Genomic DNA, 19185 nt, shown 5'->3' with positions numbered 1-19185 from the left:
GTATGATATGGTGATTTCTGAAGAAGGGTAAGTAAACAAAATACCCAAACACACAGGAATGGAGCATGTCTTCCTTCTTCCTTAAACCATTCCTTTTTACATTTACAGAGCTCATACAACTATAGTCTATTTCAATATGTTTCACCAAATGTGAATTTATTGTTTTAATGTCCTCTTTCCTAGTCTGTATAGATTTAAATCCAACATTTTGCTTAAATGTAGCTTAATTAAGAGAACTAATTCAATGTTTCATTGTGTTTCCATAGATAATCCAAAATAATCTCACATTAAGAGCTGTGGCGGCGCAGTGGTTGGAGTGCAGTACTGCAGGCTAACTCACTGTTCACTCCAGGAGTTTGATTCTGAATGGCTCAAGGTTGACTCAGCCTTCCACCCTTCCAAGGTCGGTAAAATGAGGACCCAGATTGTTGGGGGTAATATATTGACTCTGTACACTGCTTAGAGAGAGCTATAAAAGCACTGTAAAATGGTATATGAGGGCAATTTGGAAATAAACCTCTGTTTGATTATCAATGACAGACACTAGCAGATAAAGAACTTTTATTATATACATTAGAAAACTACAACATTACATTACTTTTTGACATAATCACCATTCAAATTGAGGCAGTTGTCATAACGTCTTACAAGGTTTGAAATTCCTTAATAGTAGTCGCTCGGCACAAAACTGGGCTATGGGAGGGCAGTGATCAAAAACATCCCAACAGAACTGCTTCAAAAGTTCTTGGGTGCATCTAGTAGTGTGCGGGCAAGCATTATCGTGAACCAACACCACACTGGAAGTGATGCCACAGAAAATCCCACCAAAGGAGTACTGCTAGTGAAGTTCATGGAGCGTGGTTAGCCATCAGTTCAGAAGTCTACTGTGAAATGTTACGAAAACTCAGATGAGCCATCCATAATAAGCATCGGGGCATGCTGACTTCTGATGTAGTGTTGGTTCACATTATGACAAATGCCTCAATTGAACGATGATTATGTCAAAAAGTAATGTAAAGTTGTAGTTTTCTAATGTGTATAATAAAAGTTCTGTATCTGCAAGTGTCTGTCATTGATAACCAAACAAAGGTTTGTTTCCAAATTGCCCTTATATAAGTTTAAGGGCTATTGGTATTGCTAGTACAAGGTATGAAGTAATTTAGTATAGGTTGCTGGGGGGAGGAGCCAAGATGGTGGACAGGCAGCAAAGGCTGTAAAGAGCTCCTCCAAAAGTAAAAGCTTTATTTTATTTTTAGTATAGGTTGCTAGAAGTAAAGTTGTATGATCTTGACTTTCAGTATTATTTTTAAAAGTATGCATTTATTTCATGGTATTTTTGCATTTTGTAAATATTTTCTGCAGTCTACATGAAAATCTTTATACCTTGATATAAATCTTTTTATGCAATTTTCTCCAACACAGTGTTCTCCACTTTCCATAATATATCCTTTTTATATTAATATAGCATATATTACATTCTACATTACAGCAATTCCTAGTGTTTGCATTTTTGTATCCTATTCTGTACTCTGTATTTTCTATGAATTTTTATGGTTATATTGCAACATTTGAATCATTAATTTATTCTAGTTTTGAAATATAAATTATGTTGATTCCTACATTTAAGAAATAACCTATCATAATATACTTCACAGCAAGTTCCGTCAAACAGCAGCCAAACTGCAAACCCCCAAGAACATTGACAATGCATCATGACATCACAGCACTGCATAAGAAAATCTCCTGTAAATTAAAAACAAAGCCAAAATGTCTCTGCAAAGTAGTCAGCAAGTCAAAATGTGTGTGTGTGTGTGTGTGTGTGTGTGTGTCTGTGTGTGTTAAAGGGATACTGTATTTTTTTTCTATATAAGTGGTCATATAATCTTTTTATTCACTCTCTCCTTCCAAAAAGCAGACAGCTTCTCCATCCTGGTTCTTTATAGATATATTTAATCCAACTAATCCCATACCCTAGCTCCTAATTCTCTCTGATAACTAAGAATTATAGAAGTTGGGATCCAACAACTGATAAAGTTGGAAAAAAATCTGTTACAGGTACTGATTTTATAATAACTAGACAATTTAGTGTATGAAGTTTGAATTCTTCCCTTTTAAAGAAAACCTACATGGCCATGATGGAATTATGGATGTTTTCAATTTAATCAAAAAGAAAAAAGAAAATGCCTACTACAATACTTCAGAATGTTAATAATAACAAGGGGAAAATCTGTTTCAGCACACACAAATGTTTTAATTTCATATTCCCAGGCTCCACAGTGACACAAATTGGAACAAACAATTTGTTCAAAGGGAAAAGCTTGATCAGTAGGTAGAGCATATTAAATTATCATTTTTTTCCAGTGTAGCTTTTACAATATTGAAAGTAATCAATTATTGTTCTTGTTGCAGGCAATCCTAAAGATAATACAAAAAGGATGGAAGGGAATCCTTGCTCAATAATATCACAAGAGGAGCTTATTCAAAGAAGGAAAGTATTTTGGCTTTTCAGATTTTGTTCTCAAAGGGTTGCTATTAAAGTGGTTTTCCTACCACCAGCCTGAATTAAAGAAGGAGATAAATTTTCATCGGTGCAGATGGTTTACACCATCCTTTCATCTATTAAGCATCTTGGCTGTCAAACTATTCAAGGTGTGACCCATCTGCTCTAGCTGCTGAATCTTATCACACCCCCGCCAACAGGATGAGAATTCATGGTCCAACCTGTGAGTCCTTTTGATTCATTTCTAAGACCTGACAAAGTGAAGCAATGAGCTCAATTGATGAAAACAAGGCCAATATCAGTAGACATTTAAAGGATACAGATGCTTTTCTGTACGCATCTCAGTTTTGGCTTTCTAAGAACACCCTTCTATTGATGTGGGGGTTTTTTTGCTATTGTTATTTTTGCATCCTAAATATTTAATATGGTCACTTGGAATTTGGCCACAAAATCCCTCCCCCAACAAAAATGGCTGAAAATGTTGGCTTTTCCCTGCAGTTGTCCTATCACAGGCCATCTGAAGGCAGAAGACAAAAACATCTCAATCTCAAAACTATAGCACCAATGAAGAATGAACTGATTCACTCAATGGTATTCTATGGTTAGTTTTACATTTTCATTCAGTTTGCCTTTTATTTCCTACAGTCCCCAAAGTTCTGTAGTCTTACAATGGATAGAAAATTACAAAGATCTCAAAACTGCACAAACTTTTGTGACATTTTCATGGTTCCAATATTATTGTTGCCATACAATCAATTTCATGGAAAAGTTGTTTTGGTCAAGGGCCAACATGTGTCAATCATAAGGAAGCAGAATAACACCATGAGCTGATCAGTTACTTCTTTATTGTTGCCTACCTTTTTACAAGAATATTGCCAGATCGACTACATTTTCTTGGGAACTGCCAGATAAAGGCTTCAGGAATTGGGGAAGGTGGGGTGGGACTGGGGGGGGGGCTGGTGTATGTCCCTTCCTTCCCTGCAAAGGCTCCAAGCTTGGCAGTCTTTTCACTCCTCCCCCCATTCGAGCTGGAAATTCCACAACATGGCTCCTTTTCATTTTTTGTTTGGCTTATTAGCAAAGTTACTATGTGTCATTTACAACAGGATCAACAGGAGCAGTGTAAAATTAAAATTATTTCAATGAATTTATATATGTTGATCTTCAAATTAGCTTTCAAGTTGAATGCTTGAAAAATAATGTAAAAGCTTATAAAAATGTATTTCTATCACACCAATAGACTTTTGGGGCAACTTTTGACATTCAAAATCTCTTTTATTATAATTTGTGAGATTAAAATAGTGACTACGGGCAAGCAAACCATCTATAAGGGAATGAGAAAGCACTTGATAAATGGCATATATCACATAAAAGCTATATGAAAAGTAGCAACTCTCCATTGGAATAATTTCACTTTGTCATTCGTCTATTTTAAAAAAAAGAAAGAAACACCTTTTACCATGAATTACCTTTTACTGGTAAAGAAATATCACTAGTTTTGCTCAGAAATGCACCAAGGGGTACCTGCATTGAGTGTGAGTGGTCTTCTGAGGCCATGTGGTCATTGAGATGGAACAGATGGAATGAAAGGCAAGGATGCGCTGGAGGAGAGCCCTTCTGTCAGTTTTAACACCCTTAGCCTACTTTGAGAAACACAAATGAATCCTTTAAGAGGATTATGCTTTCATGCCTTGCCTTGTTCCCCCTGGAGACTGGGGTTGGGGAGGGTGAGAGTTGGAAATTTGTTTGTGAGAGAGACTCATACTTGTTTAGCTCAATGATAGTGGTCATTAAATATACAGGATGATGTCCTTTGTTTTTTATTAAAAGAAAATATAAATTGCTGCTTTTCTGTTAGTTTAAAGCTTTGATTCACAAGTTTGTTCAAATCTAATCATTTATAAGCAAAAGGAGTCTCTGTCATTAGTCTTAAGTGTAAACAGAAAAGATTTTAATTCCTCCCGCTATGTCTTTTTCTTCTTTGTCTACAAAGGACACACCCTCTATTTAACTCTGTAGAGTGCATAGAGACCTCTAGTGACTGAATAACATACTGCAAGTATGTTTTATAACACAACACCCTATTGTGACATTAAATTGCAATTATTTCTCAAATATATTTTATGGAGATTTAGCCTAAAAACCCTTTGCTCATTAAGGAGAAAATCATTCCTTTAATGAAAATTCTGTTACTGGCCATTGTTCATTTATCAACATTCAGATTAAACCTTCAGAATACTAATACAATTTATACACTTTACATTACAGTTATTAAGTCATTGTTTCTGAAATACCTTCAACAGCCAAATATAAGCTTTAAAACATATCTTAAATGGGTCTTTTCTTGAAGGGTGTCATTGTTTATGACCTTATAATAGTTCATAAAAGTATTATAGTAACAAAAGATTGCATGTCAGGTTTTAAATGGTAAAATGATAAATCTGATAAATATGCACACTACATTTTGCAGAAGAGTGAGAGAGAACAAAATCATCTCTTTAGACGTTTAATTTTTATTTATTACCAAACTCATCATGAAATCCATACAAAAGCTGTCTGGCTGTCACTACACTGAATGCACCAAAATTCGCTTCGCTTTGGACTCTTTCAACTGAATGTTACTTCCGAGAGACAAAGTGTAAGTAAAGCCATGAGGCATAAAGAAGAATTTGAACAATCTTAATATAAATTCAGAAAGCGGTGACAGAAGAAAATAAATCATATAATTTCCATATTTATACATCCAGCTCCCTCTGAGGATTCCAGCAGGTAGTATCAAATTGACAGCATGCATGGCAAGGCCCAAAATAAGAGAGAGGAAAGTTCCAATTAAGAGAAAGAATCAGAGTGTTGTTTCCAGAGTTCCATTTAAATCAGAACCCATCAAAGCTTGTTCTGATTCCTGCAGCTTTGCTCAAGAAATAATGAGAAAGATGAAAGAGGGCCAGCTAGCCAAAGCAATCCCGCACAATCCTTTGAAGCTAGGAAATCACAAACCTTACTTTGGAGAGTTTGTGTTTATGTGGCAGCTGTTGTTTGGCCTTCTTCAAAAGAATGATCTGCTGCTTGATTTTTTTTATGTCCTTTCTTTGCCACAGTCCCTGTACTTTACTGCCAATAAACTGTCAGGCCTTAGGAAAACCAGTATAGCAAAAAAAATTGGATTGTGACTAGGGAAACCCAGATTCAAGGATAATCTTAGCCATGGAAGCTGATTGGATGACTTTGAACCAGTCACTCTGTCTCAAGTCAACCTACTTTATAGATGACATTTTTCCCACCTTAAGAAAATTAGATATAAAATGGACTTTCAGGAAAGAAATGGAGAACTGAAGATAGCTCAAATGAAGACAATGACCAAGGCAAAATGAACAGCCAGCAAGTGGATTGTCTCTTCTTAATTCTTCTCTTTACAAAGAGGCCATAAAACAGTGGCCTCTAGCAAGTTTAGAGCTTTGGGAGAAATAACCATTTTACTGCAATTGTTGTCAGTGCCTTCAGAAAGGACACTGATGTCTTAATATCTAAAAGCAGGGCTTTTTTTCTCATAGAATGCCCAGAAAGGAGTTCCAGCACCTTTTTTGGATGGAACCAAGGCAGGTTGTATGATGTGTGTGAGTTCCGGCACTTTTTTTTTTTTTACAAAAAAAGCACTGTCTAAAAGAGATATAGAAATAATAAACTAAAAGTATGCCTTGGATAAGTTTTCTATAATGGATTTACAAAAGAGGTTTGTTAAAGCTTTAAACTCTTTTGTGAGAAGCGACAAAGGAAAAATGAAAATCAAACTTTGGGACATTATTTGAAGGCATCAAAGATCAAGATTATTATAACTAAAAGAAGGAATATAAAATTGATTTATATGATCAAGGTTAAAATAGATTTGTGTTATCATATTCTTAATAGACTTTGCTGATCAGGACTAAAAGGATGAGGCTTTAAAGATTTGTTGACAGATAAGAGATGGAATATAATCATTTATTTTATTTTAATAGAAGGTGACACATCACTAAAATTGTTTATATCAGTGATTAAGGAGGAAGTTGATTTTTTATTCTTATTTTTATTTACTGTATTCATATTTTTATTTTTTCTATTTTTTATTTTCTGCATTTCTTTTTCATTCTTTATGTTTTCAGTTTACATTAGCTTTATTATTTTTGACTGCAAAGTTTAATAACATCACTATTAAAAAAGTCACCTCAAGCTAACTAGATACATTATTCATTAAAAAACTAAACTTAAATAACATAACCATGTGTAAGAATAAGCATTTTAACGTAAATACATATATTCAAGTAGTATTTTTAAAAAGAAAAGTGGGATAAAATTAAATTAATGAATACAAACAAAAACAATGTAAACTGTTCAAGCAGTATATCCAGAAAATATTATGTGCAAGGTCTCAGGTTGGGTGCATTTCTAAGAGTAATTAAGGGTATTCTCATTAGAGTCAAATAATAGCATAAATTATGAGCAAACTATAACCACTCTCAAAGGATGGATATCATTGTCTCTTTGGCTTTCTCTCATGTTTACGCACTATGGAGGAATTTACATCAGGTAATGAGAAGGACAAATAGTTGGTCAGTTCTGGGAAAACATAAACTGTTAAGATAGAGAATCAGAACTTTGTAATCCTTAATAGGAGCAGGCAGGTTTGGGACATGTTTTCAGGACTCTGTTATTCTACCTTCTTACAATAAGGAACATTCCGAGAACCCCTGTCATGGCTGTTTCTCGAGTTGGCTTACTCAAAAGGCTGACAAACATTCATCTTGACTTCCTCCCTACTGTATTCATGAAAAAAATATGTGGTTTCATCTAAAATTAGAATCTCATCTATGCAGGTGGCCAAAGTCCACAGATATTACTTAAAATATTTCAATTGCTACTTCATCAAATATTATCTCCTTCCTATTAAAGATGAGTGACATATCAAAAAACAAAGACACATGGTAAGCTTAGACATTTCTTGTTTAAAAACTAAACAATCAGATAACAAAGTTCTCACCCATCCCATGCTATTCTTCTGTTCATACAGGTCCTAGTGTTTTCTCTACTTAGCTTCAATGCGATTTCTTGCCTTAATAATCTATTTTATTCGGTGGCATTGTGAACATTTTGCTGTTCCAGATTTGGAAACTGTAAGAAATCAAGGAACTAGTACTTAAACAAAATGGTTCGGTTGAGATCTGCATATGTGGGACTGATTGGGGTAGATTGCAAGGGTGACTCCAAAATATAATTTTATCATATTTTATCTATATCTTAAATTATTGTACTCTATTACAATTTCATTTTAGATAGTATTTTATCAAATTCCATTTTGAATTGCTTTTATTAAATTTTAGTAATGGTTTGTTGCTGAACTTTGCACTTTGATATGGCCCAAGGGCTAATCAATAAAGACTTAATTCTTAATTCTAGTCTATAATGGCAGTCAAAGAAAAGCAGAAATAAAATAAATTGACAGAAGAGTCAGTTGGGGTTGGGCTACAGCTCCAATGCAGAAAGAGATGTGCAAATGTCTTCATAAAGATGGGTAAAGTCTAAGGTGTTAGATCCTATTCCAAAGATATATGAACCAACTATAGGTTAAGCTAACAATATCAGATATTTAATGCAGTGAGAAATTAAAAGAATAGCCAAAGAGAATACACTGAGGAGCATAATGTTAATGAGACATCCTGGCTAGTGAGTTACATCAGCAAAACTTTGTCTATCAGCTTCCCTTTCTGATTCTGCCAGAATGCCGATCATCATCATCCATACCAGGGAAATGTGTTCCCTTCCATCTTCCGACTGACAAATCTCTTTTGTTCATACAATGAAACAGATCCCATTTCCCATTCTCTCAAGGTTAGCAGTCGAACAGTTAACATGAGGCTCTCCCAGCCTGATGCCCTCCAGTTGTTTATGAATTTCAATTCCCACAATCTTTTTTTCCCAGCACATCAGTTGGTTGTGCTGATTAGGTGATTATCAGAGCAATCATGCAACATGGTTGAAAAATGCCAAGTAATGTGATTTTTATTAGTGTTTAGCTTTTCTACAGGAAATACATCCAGAAATCTTAAATAAATTATAGTCCCACACAGCTATATTCTTTCTCCCCTGGAAAACAGTTTAATCTTTCTCAGGAAATAATGTTTGTTTCTACCTAGGTAACAGTAGTATCAAAACAAAAGCACAGGCAGTTCTTATTTAAGACTTTTTAGTGAAATGGGCTTTAGTTGACACTGTGTGTTCATTCTGTATCTACAGAAACTCGCTAAATTACATATTTTTAAAGTAAACTCAAACAACAAAAACACTGATCAGAACTTTAATTCTCCTCAGTTGACTTGGTATGGTCTATCACAAAGGGTTATAGAAGTTGTAGTCTGAAACACCTGATGGGTAGCACTGCCTACCCAATCACTGTGTAGAAACTTTTTGTAGAGGCATAAAATCCTTCTATTCCATTTTCTCTTCTATCATCTTTCCTTCTCACATTATTCATATTTAATCTTTCTATGTTGTAATTTGGTTTCAATTTATTTCAGCACCTGCTCATGAAGCCACTAGATGGTGGGCACGATAATGGCCATCAATTACATTTTAATGCCTTTTTATGACTGTGATACATTTCCAGTGATATATGAAGAACCATCACCTGTTATTTTACTGTTTTTATTTCAGTGCATAGTAACTTGCAAGAGACCACATCATTCATCTGATTAAATCCAATAAACAGTTAGAGTCTCTGTAGTATGAATAGCCTTTATTTTCTGTTTGGTCATAGATCAACTGCAGATTGATATGCCTTCCAGATATGTTGGAATAAATCTTTGACATTTTCAGCTACTATTGCAAATCCAGTTTAAGGGAACTGTATCTTAATGCATTTCAAAGCTGGAAAAGGATGATGTGTAAATTTAAAACCAGTTTCTGCAGATTAATTTCTAGCGCTGAGCAGAGCTTTGGAAATAATTTGAAAAGGTTTTTCTGGAGTACACAGGACAGAAATTGTAGTATCTGTCTGCAACTCTTTAAAGCACCCACATCTTTTCTCAAGGTTGCTTGCTGCCATATGATTTGTGAAAGAGTGTGGCTGTTTAAAAGAGTTGCATAATATATTACATTGATAAACCACATACTCTGAAGTACAATTTAAAGCACTGCATATCTGTATTATTTTTCTTAGATATTGTTTTCAGACCAAAAACAAAGCACCAGCAACTAAGCTTTCTTTAGGAAAACATATTTAAAAGCCAAGGAATATTCTTTTCTATTATTAGATTTTGTTGGCAGAAAGTTATTTGGAAGATAATTTTAAAGTGTGAATGAGAATAGAAGGTCAAATAACTTTTTACAGTGTGTTGCATATACAGTAGTATACATCTTTTGCAACTTAAAGTATTTAGTAAACATTTGTAGGCCTTTCTCTCAGCTTTTCATATATAAATACCGCATATGTTATGAAAAATGAGTATTCAAACCAGTCTGTGTTGGGCACCTAACCAGTGACTGACTGCTGTTTATATATACTTATCCTTTTATAGACATGACATATAGCACAGCTCTCTTTTCACAATGAACTATTCCCAGTATGTGGTTTCACACCTACAAACTCTAACTGAATCATACTGATCTCCATACTCTTCCCACAAGTATAGCTTATATTTGATCATGTTGATGGCTTCATTCCCACATCACCAAAGGAGAAAACAGAAAGTGTACGGATTTCTATTTCAGCCTATCTTTTTAATGTCCCCATTTCTGACAATTCTTTGACTTAGACTAAGGAATGAAATCTCTGGCTCCACTCACACAAAGAGGAGAAAAACACAGATCAATTAAAACAGTTAGGACAGTCTCATTAGTTTAGGTTTAATTAAAATACATCCTCTCTAAATTGATGGGTCCATAGCCAAACTAATATCTGGACTAAGATCTTTTTCACTCTCTCTTTACTGAGTAAGAAAGAAAAATAACTATTTATAGAATGGCCAGCCTGAAGCAAGCTGTCGTGTTATTTCCTGACACAATTCTCTTTACATATCACAAAAATGTCACTGGATCAGATAATTGTCCCCTATTTATACATGCTACCATTTGCCTTTTGTAAGAATTGCTAATCACAAACTAGATCCCATTTACTAACCAGACATTTTTACAAGGTTGCATACAGAAAATTATTAGCTGGCAAATGAGGCAGCAGAGCTAGAGTATTAATCATTCGCAGTTACATTTTAATTCATCCAACCACACAGAAGTTGTTCATTTTATCTAAATCAATCTCCCCCCCCCCATTTAATGCATTGCACTGCAGTTCCTATCAGTCCAAGGCAGCATGACCATGGATAGTGGGAATCATTGTGCTATCAGTCTCAGACAGGAACACTGGGAATACGAAGGGAAAGGCTGTTATAGATAATCACTGCACAAACTTCGGGATTGGTATAAAATATGACTAGATGGGTCTATTCTGAGCTGAAACATCACCTGCAGCACCTGGAGGATAAAAAAAGAAAGCAAAAGTGCTTCTACCTATATTGGGCTGGCTGACATTCATTAAGGTTGACTCAGCCTTCCATCCTTCTGAGGTAGGTAAAATGAGGACCCAGATTGTTGGGGGCAATAAGCTGACTTTGTAATAATGCCGCTTGGGGTGTGTGTGAAAGCCCTAATAAGCAGGCATATACATAGAATGAAGGCTACTGCTAAGCTTGTAAGCCGCCCTGAGTCTTCGGAGAAGGGCGGGATATAAATGGAATTTTAAAAAAAAAATTAATAAAAGAAAAAGACAGAAAGGCAGAATGTTCTGGCACTCAGATCGTGGATCACTTTCCCTAAGAAAAGAGTCAAGGAAGTGACTGGCGCTGATCAACATATACTGTACCTATTGTGCCCTAGTATTAAATATCTTTTGCCTTCTTTAGTTTGGAGAAGCTAAAATCTACCTTAGCTATCCTTACTGTAAGAGAGGCAGGCATTGAGAAGACTCATTTCAGATCTACAGTTATCACAAATAAAGAAAGCTATGTCAATTTGCAATTTCTTTGGTAACCACATGATGTTAGCCTTCACAAGGTAGAGTTAATAGTGTTCTTCTATTGGCAAGTCCCCATCAATCAAAGAATTTTGACTGGTGGGGTCTAGGAAAAAGGCCTTCTCTACTGCTTCCCCTGCATTGTGGAACATACTGCCCTCAGAGGTGAGGAAAGTCCCCAATATTTTGGTCTTCTGCAAAGGGGTCAAAACCTGGCTGTGCAGCCTTGCGTGAGGGACACAGAAGCCCACACAACTGTGGGGCTGGCTGGCTTATGAGACCCTCCCACCTCCATTAACAACTACATTAACAACTGCTAACCCTCCATCTTGGAAGGTTTCACCTTTTGAAATTTTATAGTATTAATTTTATAGTTTCACAACTTTTAAATCTTAAAATGATTTTGATTTTAATATTTTATTAACTGAAAAAGTTATCGTACACCACTCAAGTCCCTCTCTTGAATAAATAAGTAAATAAACAAATAAATAAATAAATACTTTAAAGGTATCTCAGCCATTATTTAATTTCAGGGATTTCTGATCAGTTCTTTAGTTGACAAGGCAATGGCCATCAGACAACAGCAAATCATCATCTTACCTTTACAGGCCACATAGTTCTCAGGCTCATATCCAGCCTTGCAAGTACAGCGGCCAATGGGAACCATCCATTCCCCATCACCATTGCAGTATAATTTAATGGGCACATCCACCTCCTCGGCATTGGGAATGCACGTACCTCGTGCGATCACTAAGGAAGTACTTTCTGCTCCTGTCATGGTCTCTGGGAAGATGGCAAAATTTTGCACCACGCTTGGGCATTTCTTAAAGAAGACCCTTACAGACAGCAATGACATGCATGCCCCATAATCCTGAAAGGCAAGGTAAAAGCCTTTCCGATTGAGGGGCCCAAAGCTCCTCACCTCTGTGTTCACCTTCATTAACCTGCCACCAAAGTCCACCTGAGAGAAGCTCTCATCTGCAGCAATAGTGTCCACCTTGAGGTAGGGGGCTTCTGTCCAGAAAGCTGAATTCTTGGTGAAAATAACAGAGTCTGTTTCATAGTAATATAGGTTGAACGTTTCCTTACAGGAACCAGGAACATTGGGAAGGCTGCTACAGTCGCGTACAGTGAAGCGCATTTCTGTATAAATACGGTGTGCACCACGTCGATTTATGAAGGTGGTAAGTAACCAATTGTTCTGGTTGGGTTCAAAGACGTTGCAAACTTGGTAAGTACGTATTGTGTTGAGGTTCTCATCGTAGCCACTGACTTCCTCCCACTGTATGGAACAAATAAGAAAGGGGGAAATCAGGCAATTAAACAGGATGAAAAGAAGGGAACACAGGGGTGGCACTTTAACTTGGAAAATTATTACTTACAACAAGATAACTGGGATGTACAGCCTTGGAAGAGTGTTATGCTTTACAATCTGTTGGAAAAATGTGTGCAATGTTGCTGATGTTAGGGCCTATTCTAGGGCTTATGAGCTTGGAATCAGCCAACAAAAATTAGAACAACTAAACTAAGATTATTCCTAGCTAACAGAAAGAAAAAAGTTTGCATGCATGAATGTATGTATGCATAAAAACACACAGAGAGAGGAGACAGTGGCCCCACAAAATGAATACTTTTAGTATTTATTGTTAAAGCTGATGTAACTCAAATAAATCTCTGAGAGGTATTCTGACAAAATTAATAAAATTCAACTAGACTCTGAACTCTTTTAACCCCCTAACTGACAGAACCACTTTAAGGTTGGCAGTTTCCTGAGAACACTTACCTTGAACAGAACTGGCAACTTCAGTGTGTTTTAAAAATAAGGTTGGAACTGAATTCAATATGATTAACAAGATGATTTAAAGCAATTTTTTGAAAATTAGTTTGTGATTTACTTGCTCCTTTGGATAAAAAGAAATTTTTTTTTAAAGTTGTAGTAATATATCATCCAGAAATAATATTTCTAACCCAGAAAAATATATATACTAAATTTATTTATTAAATATCTTTATACTTTATAGTTTAGCTTCATGATCCCAAGGCAGGTCACATCTCAGTAAGAAAATATGAGTCTACATATGACTTATTAAAGCAACTGTATATTTTTAGGCTTGTTCAGAAGTTTAAAAAAAATATCCAGCTGTTTCAAACAGGTGCTAATGTATGTATCCCCGATCACTTCTGATGAAACATTTCTGAAGCATTCATAGGCCTAACAATACATATAAACAGAACTAGAGTAACAATAGTAGTGGAACCGCAGTAACATTGATTTAGCATAAATTACAAGTCCTTGCACCCTTATACAAGAATTTCCCAAGTGTTTTGGATAAAATGGCCCAGGAGATGCCATAAGTGGGTTCTAGCTATGGTTTATGGTTCTTTGAGTGAGGGGGTTGTTCCTTTACCTTTAAAGGAGCCTTGCTTTGTCCCCTAGTCCAGAAATCAATGCTAGATCCCACCAAACTGGACAATTTTCATCCTATCTTCTACCTCCCTTTTATGGAAAAGCAGTTTAAAAGTTGGTTGTGCAACAGTTCCAGAGAAGCTCGGACAAAATGAGTTATCTGAATGTATATGATAGAAATGGTATTGGTTGCAGTTTTCAATTATCTCTAGTGTGGGCTGTACGGGCATTATGTATCTATCCCTGCCCTAGTTGACTTCTTAATGGCTTTCAATAATATCAAACATGGTATCCTTCTGGACTGCCTCAGAGGACTGAGGGTGGTCAGCTTGATGTACTAGTTCACCTCCTTTCTTCAGGATCCATTCCAGTCAGTGTTGACTGGCAAGTAAACATCCCACCTTCAGCCCCTACTATGTGCAATGCCATAATGCTCAGTTTGCTCTCAGCTCCTGTTTAACATCTACATGAGGCTGCTGGGTGAAGCTACATCAGTACACATCTTTACATCTCTGCCCCTGTTGTATTAAGTGTCTCATTCCAGTGCCTGGAGGCTGTGAGGGTCTGTGTGGGAAACAACAGATATAACTGAACCCTGGCAAGATGAAGAGGTTCTGAGATTCAGGGCCAACTGGTTCCAGAACCATGTCATCTTTGGTTTTGAATAGCATTGCACTGTCCCAGACAGATGAGGTGTGCAATCTGGGGGGGGGTGTCCTTATACACTAACATCCCACTATATATGGCTGAGAGGACATGCTTGGGGTCCATCTGCTAGGTACATACATTTGGTAGAACCTTCTGTGCTCTGACACCCACCTTGTGGAATACACTGTTCGCCAACCCAAGGTTCAGTTAGCTCCATTCTTTTGGGTTTTCCCAAGTCCCTTAAGACAGGGGCTGTGGCACACCAGCAACTGGTCCACACAAACAAGCAAAGCCCCATCTATGGGATGCAGGCAGCACACAAAACCACGCACTCTGTGGTCCATGGAAAAACCTTTCTCCACTGAACTGGTCCCTGGTAGCCAAAAGATTGGGGACCCCTGCCTTAAGACAAATTATCCCACCAGGCCTGGGGATTCCAGGGAACCAGAGGTACGCTCAGAAAGCTATAATACTGAGGTAGAAACTGTCTCCATACCTTGGGTTGGTGCATTTTTACTATTAATTCTAACAATCTTAATCTTTGGCCTTGATTTTTTATATATTTATATGAATATTTTTCTAGATGCATTGTTTTATTGGATATTGTACACCACCCAGAGTTGCCCTTGGTGAGATAGGTTGCCATATATATATCTAATGAATCAATCAATAAATAAATGCATTAATTTTCACAGAATTTGCATAGAAATAGCATTATAGTCTCCTGCAGCAAAAACAGCTATGTTTCTACCACCACCTTAAAGATTGTTTATTATTCCAAAAAATAACATTTTCAGTCTCTTAGAAGTTTTTTATTGTTTCAGCATGGAAGCTGATTCCACTCATTTAATAGGATTTAACTTAGATAATCTTTAAAATACCATAGAAGTCTTTATTTTATCTTAGAGCAAGTACTACATAACTTAACAGGATTTAAAGTGACTTCTGCCAGAATATGCAATATAAATTACATATGTACATACCTTTGTATTATGAACTTTTAAATGTCTGACTAAAACTAATTTGATATCTAAAGCCTACTAATATTTTGTGCCTCAAAAGTCCCACATCAAGAAATATACCATAGACTAGCACTTGATATGAGCAGCCATGAAGCCCTTGGAAAAGATATTCAGATGCTGCGATGTGTATGCCCTCACAAAGATCAAAGTAGTGCAAGCAACGCAAACAATAGTATTTCCTGTGTTGCTCTATGGAAGTGAACGTTGGACTTTAATGAAGTGGGATTGAAAGTATTGATGCTTTTTAACTTTGGTGTTGGAGAAGACTCCTGGGAACACCATAGATAGCCAAATGGATCATCAAACAAACCAGTTATATATCTAAGTGATCACCAAAAATATACTTGGTTGCCCATAATCAATTAAAATTACTTGCGCCTTAGTATACCAAAATAAAAATGCTGGTGGAGACCAAAGCTCTGCCTAGCCATATTTACTATTTCCAAAGTGGTCAACCACCAGATAAATATGAGAAGCCTACAAGCAGGGTATTTGTATAAGAACACTGTTCCACTTACATAATCAAAGGTGTATTGATAGAATAAAAATAATATCTCTGTAGCACTTTGCATCACAGATACAATGCAGCTGGCCTAGGTATTTCAATTAAGAATATCAAGATGGGACCAATCAACTTCTCTTAAGTCCCCTTTTTTTAGAAAACTTTTTTCTTCAGCAACTCAATACAGATACTCATACTTAGAAGTGAGGGCTGCTTTTCTTCATCCAGGTATGTGGAAAGAATACTTTGATCCAAACTTTGCAGAGTGCTAATACATATTAAGAGATTTGTCCTCCTTACATTTATCTGATTTCATTTTACATCCATGCCATTTACTTGCAATCATCATATGAATAGCAAGTTTCGTAATTTTACTGTGTGTTTTTAAAGAAATGCATTTTTCTGCTTTGCATCATTGATATTTCATCTTTACTGGATGCTCCTGGGATGTGAAAAATTGAAGGGAGATGTGAAAAGTAACAGAGGTGAAAGTATTGTAAGAGAGAACTGTAAGAGAGAAGATGAATCTGCTGGCAATTTATGTCGTAACACTAACTCAGCCTAGGTGAAAAGAAATCTGAGAAGAAGCATTTCAAATCATTCAAAGAAATGCTACCTTAAGTAACTCACTATAAAAGTAAGAAATTCCTCTTCCACTTTCTAAGACTGTGAATTGGTATTATAAATATCTCACTGAAGTCTTATATAGCTCTTCCTTCCTTAAACTTACCCAACTGTACTGGGCTCAACATTGTTGTTATGAGAGAGAGAGAAAAAATCTACTTGTTCATTTTCTTTACATCAAATTTATATGTTTTCCAATATTCATCAAATTTTTGGAGGAATTGGGTGTTTCCCTTTTTCATACATGTTTTAATCTTTGCAATAAATTTTTGAGTTAAAAAATCTTGAAAACCTTCCATTACTAATGCTTTCTGAGTGTCTCTTGCCTTTCCTGTAAGATAAAATGTTTTCTCTTTAATACAGTAAGTTTGAGAGAACTGTACCAAAGTATCACTTAGATCTGTAGTGGTGAACCTATATGGCACAGGTGCCACAGGTGGCACACAAAGCCTTCACTGTGGGCACGCGTGCCATCGCCCCAGTTCTAGGCCTTCAGCTGGGTTTTATAAAACCTTTTTGCTTTAGGCCTCCACCACCATGTACAAAAAAAAAGGTTCAATCAATCTTGCAGGGGAAAAAAGTTCTCACAAAGTTGGAATTTATTGATTGAACTTTTTAGTCCCACCCAGTCTGCCATTACCACTACAGCCACACCCACCCAATTGGCCACACCCACCCGGCACCCGATGATACATAAGTGGGTTTGGGGTTGCAGTTTGGGCACTCGGTCTCTAAAAGGTTCGCCATCACTGACTTAGATCTTCTTGCTATTTCTTTCAGGTTGCATGATTACACTCAAACCACAATACAAACATAGCATAGACCTTGCAGGGCCAAAACAGCATATCTGTGCATGGTGCTACAATACTTCAAATTGCTTGAGGAACAGTGATGATAGGACATAGTTAGAGGAACCTTCCTCTCTAGACGGTCCAGGATAAACATTGCATGGCGCTATCCAAGGTGCTATTTTTTCTTTTGAATCAACTTTATTAGAACCTTTTTCAGAAGCCACCTTTCTTGAAATTAGTCTAGGGATTCTGATTTCAGCTTGTTTGACATTGCCTAATTTATCATCAGAATTTCAAGTTGCTTTTTTTAACTTTTTCTTTCTGCATCAGACTTGAAATCCATCTGACTGAAACCATTATTTAGAAGACCTTTCCTGGACAGATTGTTGAAGATATCTCAAAATGAAAAAAGCTTTGGAAAAGAACTTTAACTATTTCCTCTTCTGAATTCCCCCCCTTTTGTATACTTATTTGGTATTTTAATTTTTCTTGAAATTGAATAAAGTTGTATTAAAAAAGAATTTTAATAATTAACTTTCTGTGCATTACAGTGAATTAAAATATTTCATGCAATCTGATTTTCTTATGTATTTAATTCAACTTTTTATAGAATTCTGAGGTTTTCATTGCATGCTGCAAAATTTCAAATTAAATTTACAGAAATAAAATTGTCACTAATCTTAATTTGAAGAAGCCATTTGGTTTTTATCATGCTTACATTTGAATACAGTAAATAAATGCTGCAAAAGTACTATTACTATGTCTTGTATTTTATGAATTTTTAGATCTTTTGCATGCAACAATAAATGTTTATGCATCTATATGTGCTAGCCTTTATGGAGCAAAAAGCTCTTTATTTCACATGCAACAGATTAAAATTACTGCCACTGAGGAAGGATCAGTAAATTAATTTTAACTCACATATTTTAACAAAGAATAAAAAAGATATAAAACATCTTCATTCAATTTATGGCTATTTTGAAGGAAAATTCATACCTTCAAAGGTTTCAGCTACAACAAGCTAGCTTCAAAAAAATAGTGAAAATAACATGTTAAATACTATGCCAGCAACTGAAGAGTTTTCTCCTTGTCTTCATCTGCTAACATGCTGCAGCACATATTTCTTGTTCTTCACAAATAATATTTGTATGGACATGTGAATGGGCTACGGTCATTTCTGCAATCATATGTGGAATGTGGAAACAAATCATATAGCTGTAATCAACATGTGGTTTGAGGTAGAAGGAAAATATGATAGAACTCATTATTGCCCAGCAGATCCATCAAAACTCATGAGAGTGTGACTACTTGCAAATGAATTAATAATAATTAATAAATAAATAAATAATGGCTGTTGTTACAATTAAGCAAATTTATTGGGCTTAGGACAATTTTTGAGAATTGCAAATTTTTGAGAATTTTATATAAACAAAATGCCATTACACAGACAAATTAATTTTAATGTGGTGACAAGGCTGTGACGTATTACATACCATAGAATACTATATATATATATATATATATATATATATATATATATATATATATATATATATATATATATATATATATATATATATATATATATATATATATATATATATATATATGTGTGTGTGTGTGTGTGCGTGTGTGCGTATATATATATATATAT

The 19185-nt window shown here is 35.6% G+C and overlaps 1 protein-coding gene across 1 annotated transcript in view; it reads right to left on the bottom strand.

The window, feature by feature from the left end:
- Positions 1–19185, bottom strand: part of EPHB1 (EPH receptor B1) — a gene marked incomplete at both ends in the record, with an annotated part of 375741 nt that overhangs the window by 205135 nt on the left and 151421 nt on the right. Inside the window, one exon of the mRNA XM_081329090.1 lies at positions 12138–12819. Within this exon, the coding sequence (XP_081185216.1) occupies positions 12138–12819 (682 nt within the window). The remainder of the gene's footprint in view (positions 1–12137; positions 12820–19185) is intronic.

Source organism: Vipera berus (genome assembly GCF_964194415.1).
Source record: "Vipera berus genome assembly, chromosome: 5".
Classification (NCBI taxonomy): Eukaryota; Metazoa; Chordata; class Lepidosauria; order Squamata; family Viperidae; genus Vipera; species Vipera berus.
The sequence above is the reverse complement of the archived record's forward strand: the minus strand, read 5'-3'. Positions and strand labels throughout refer to the sequence as shown.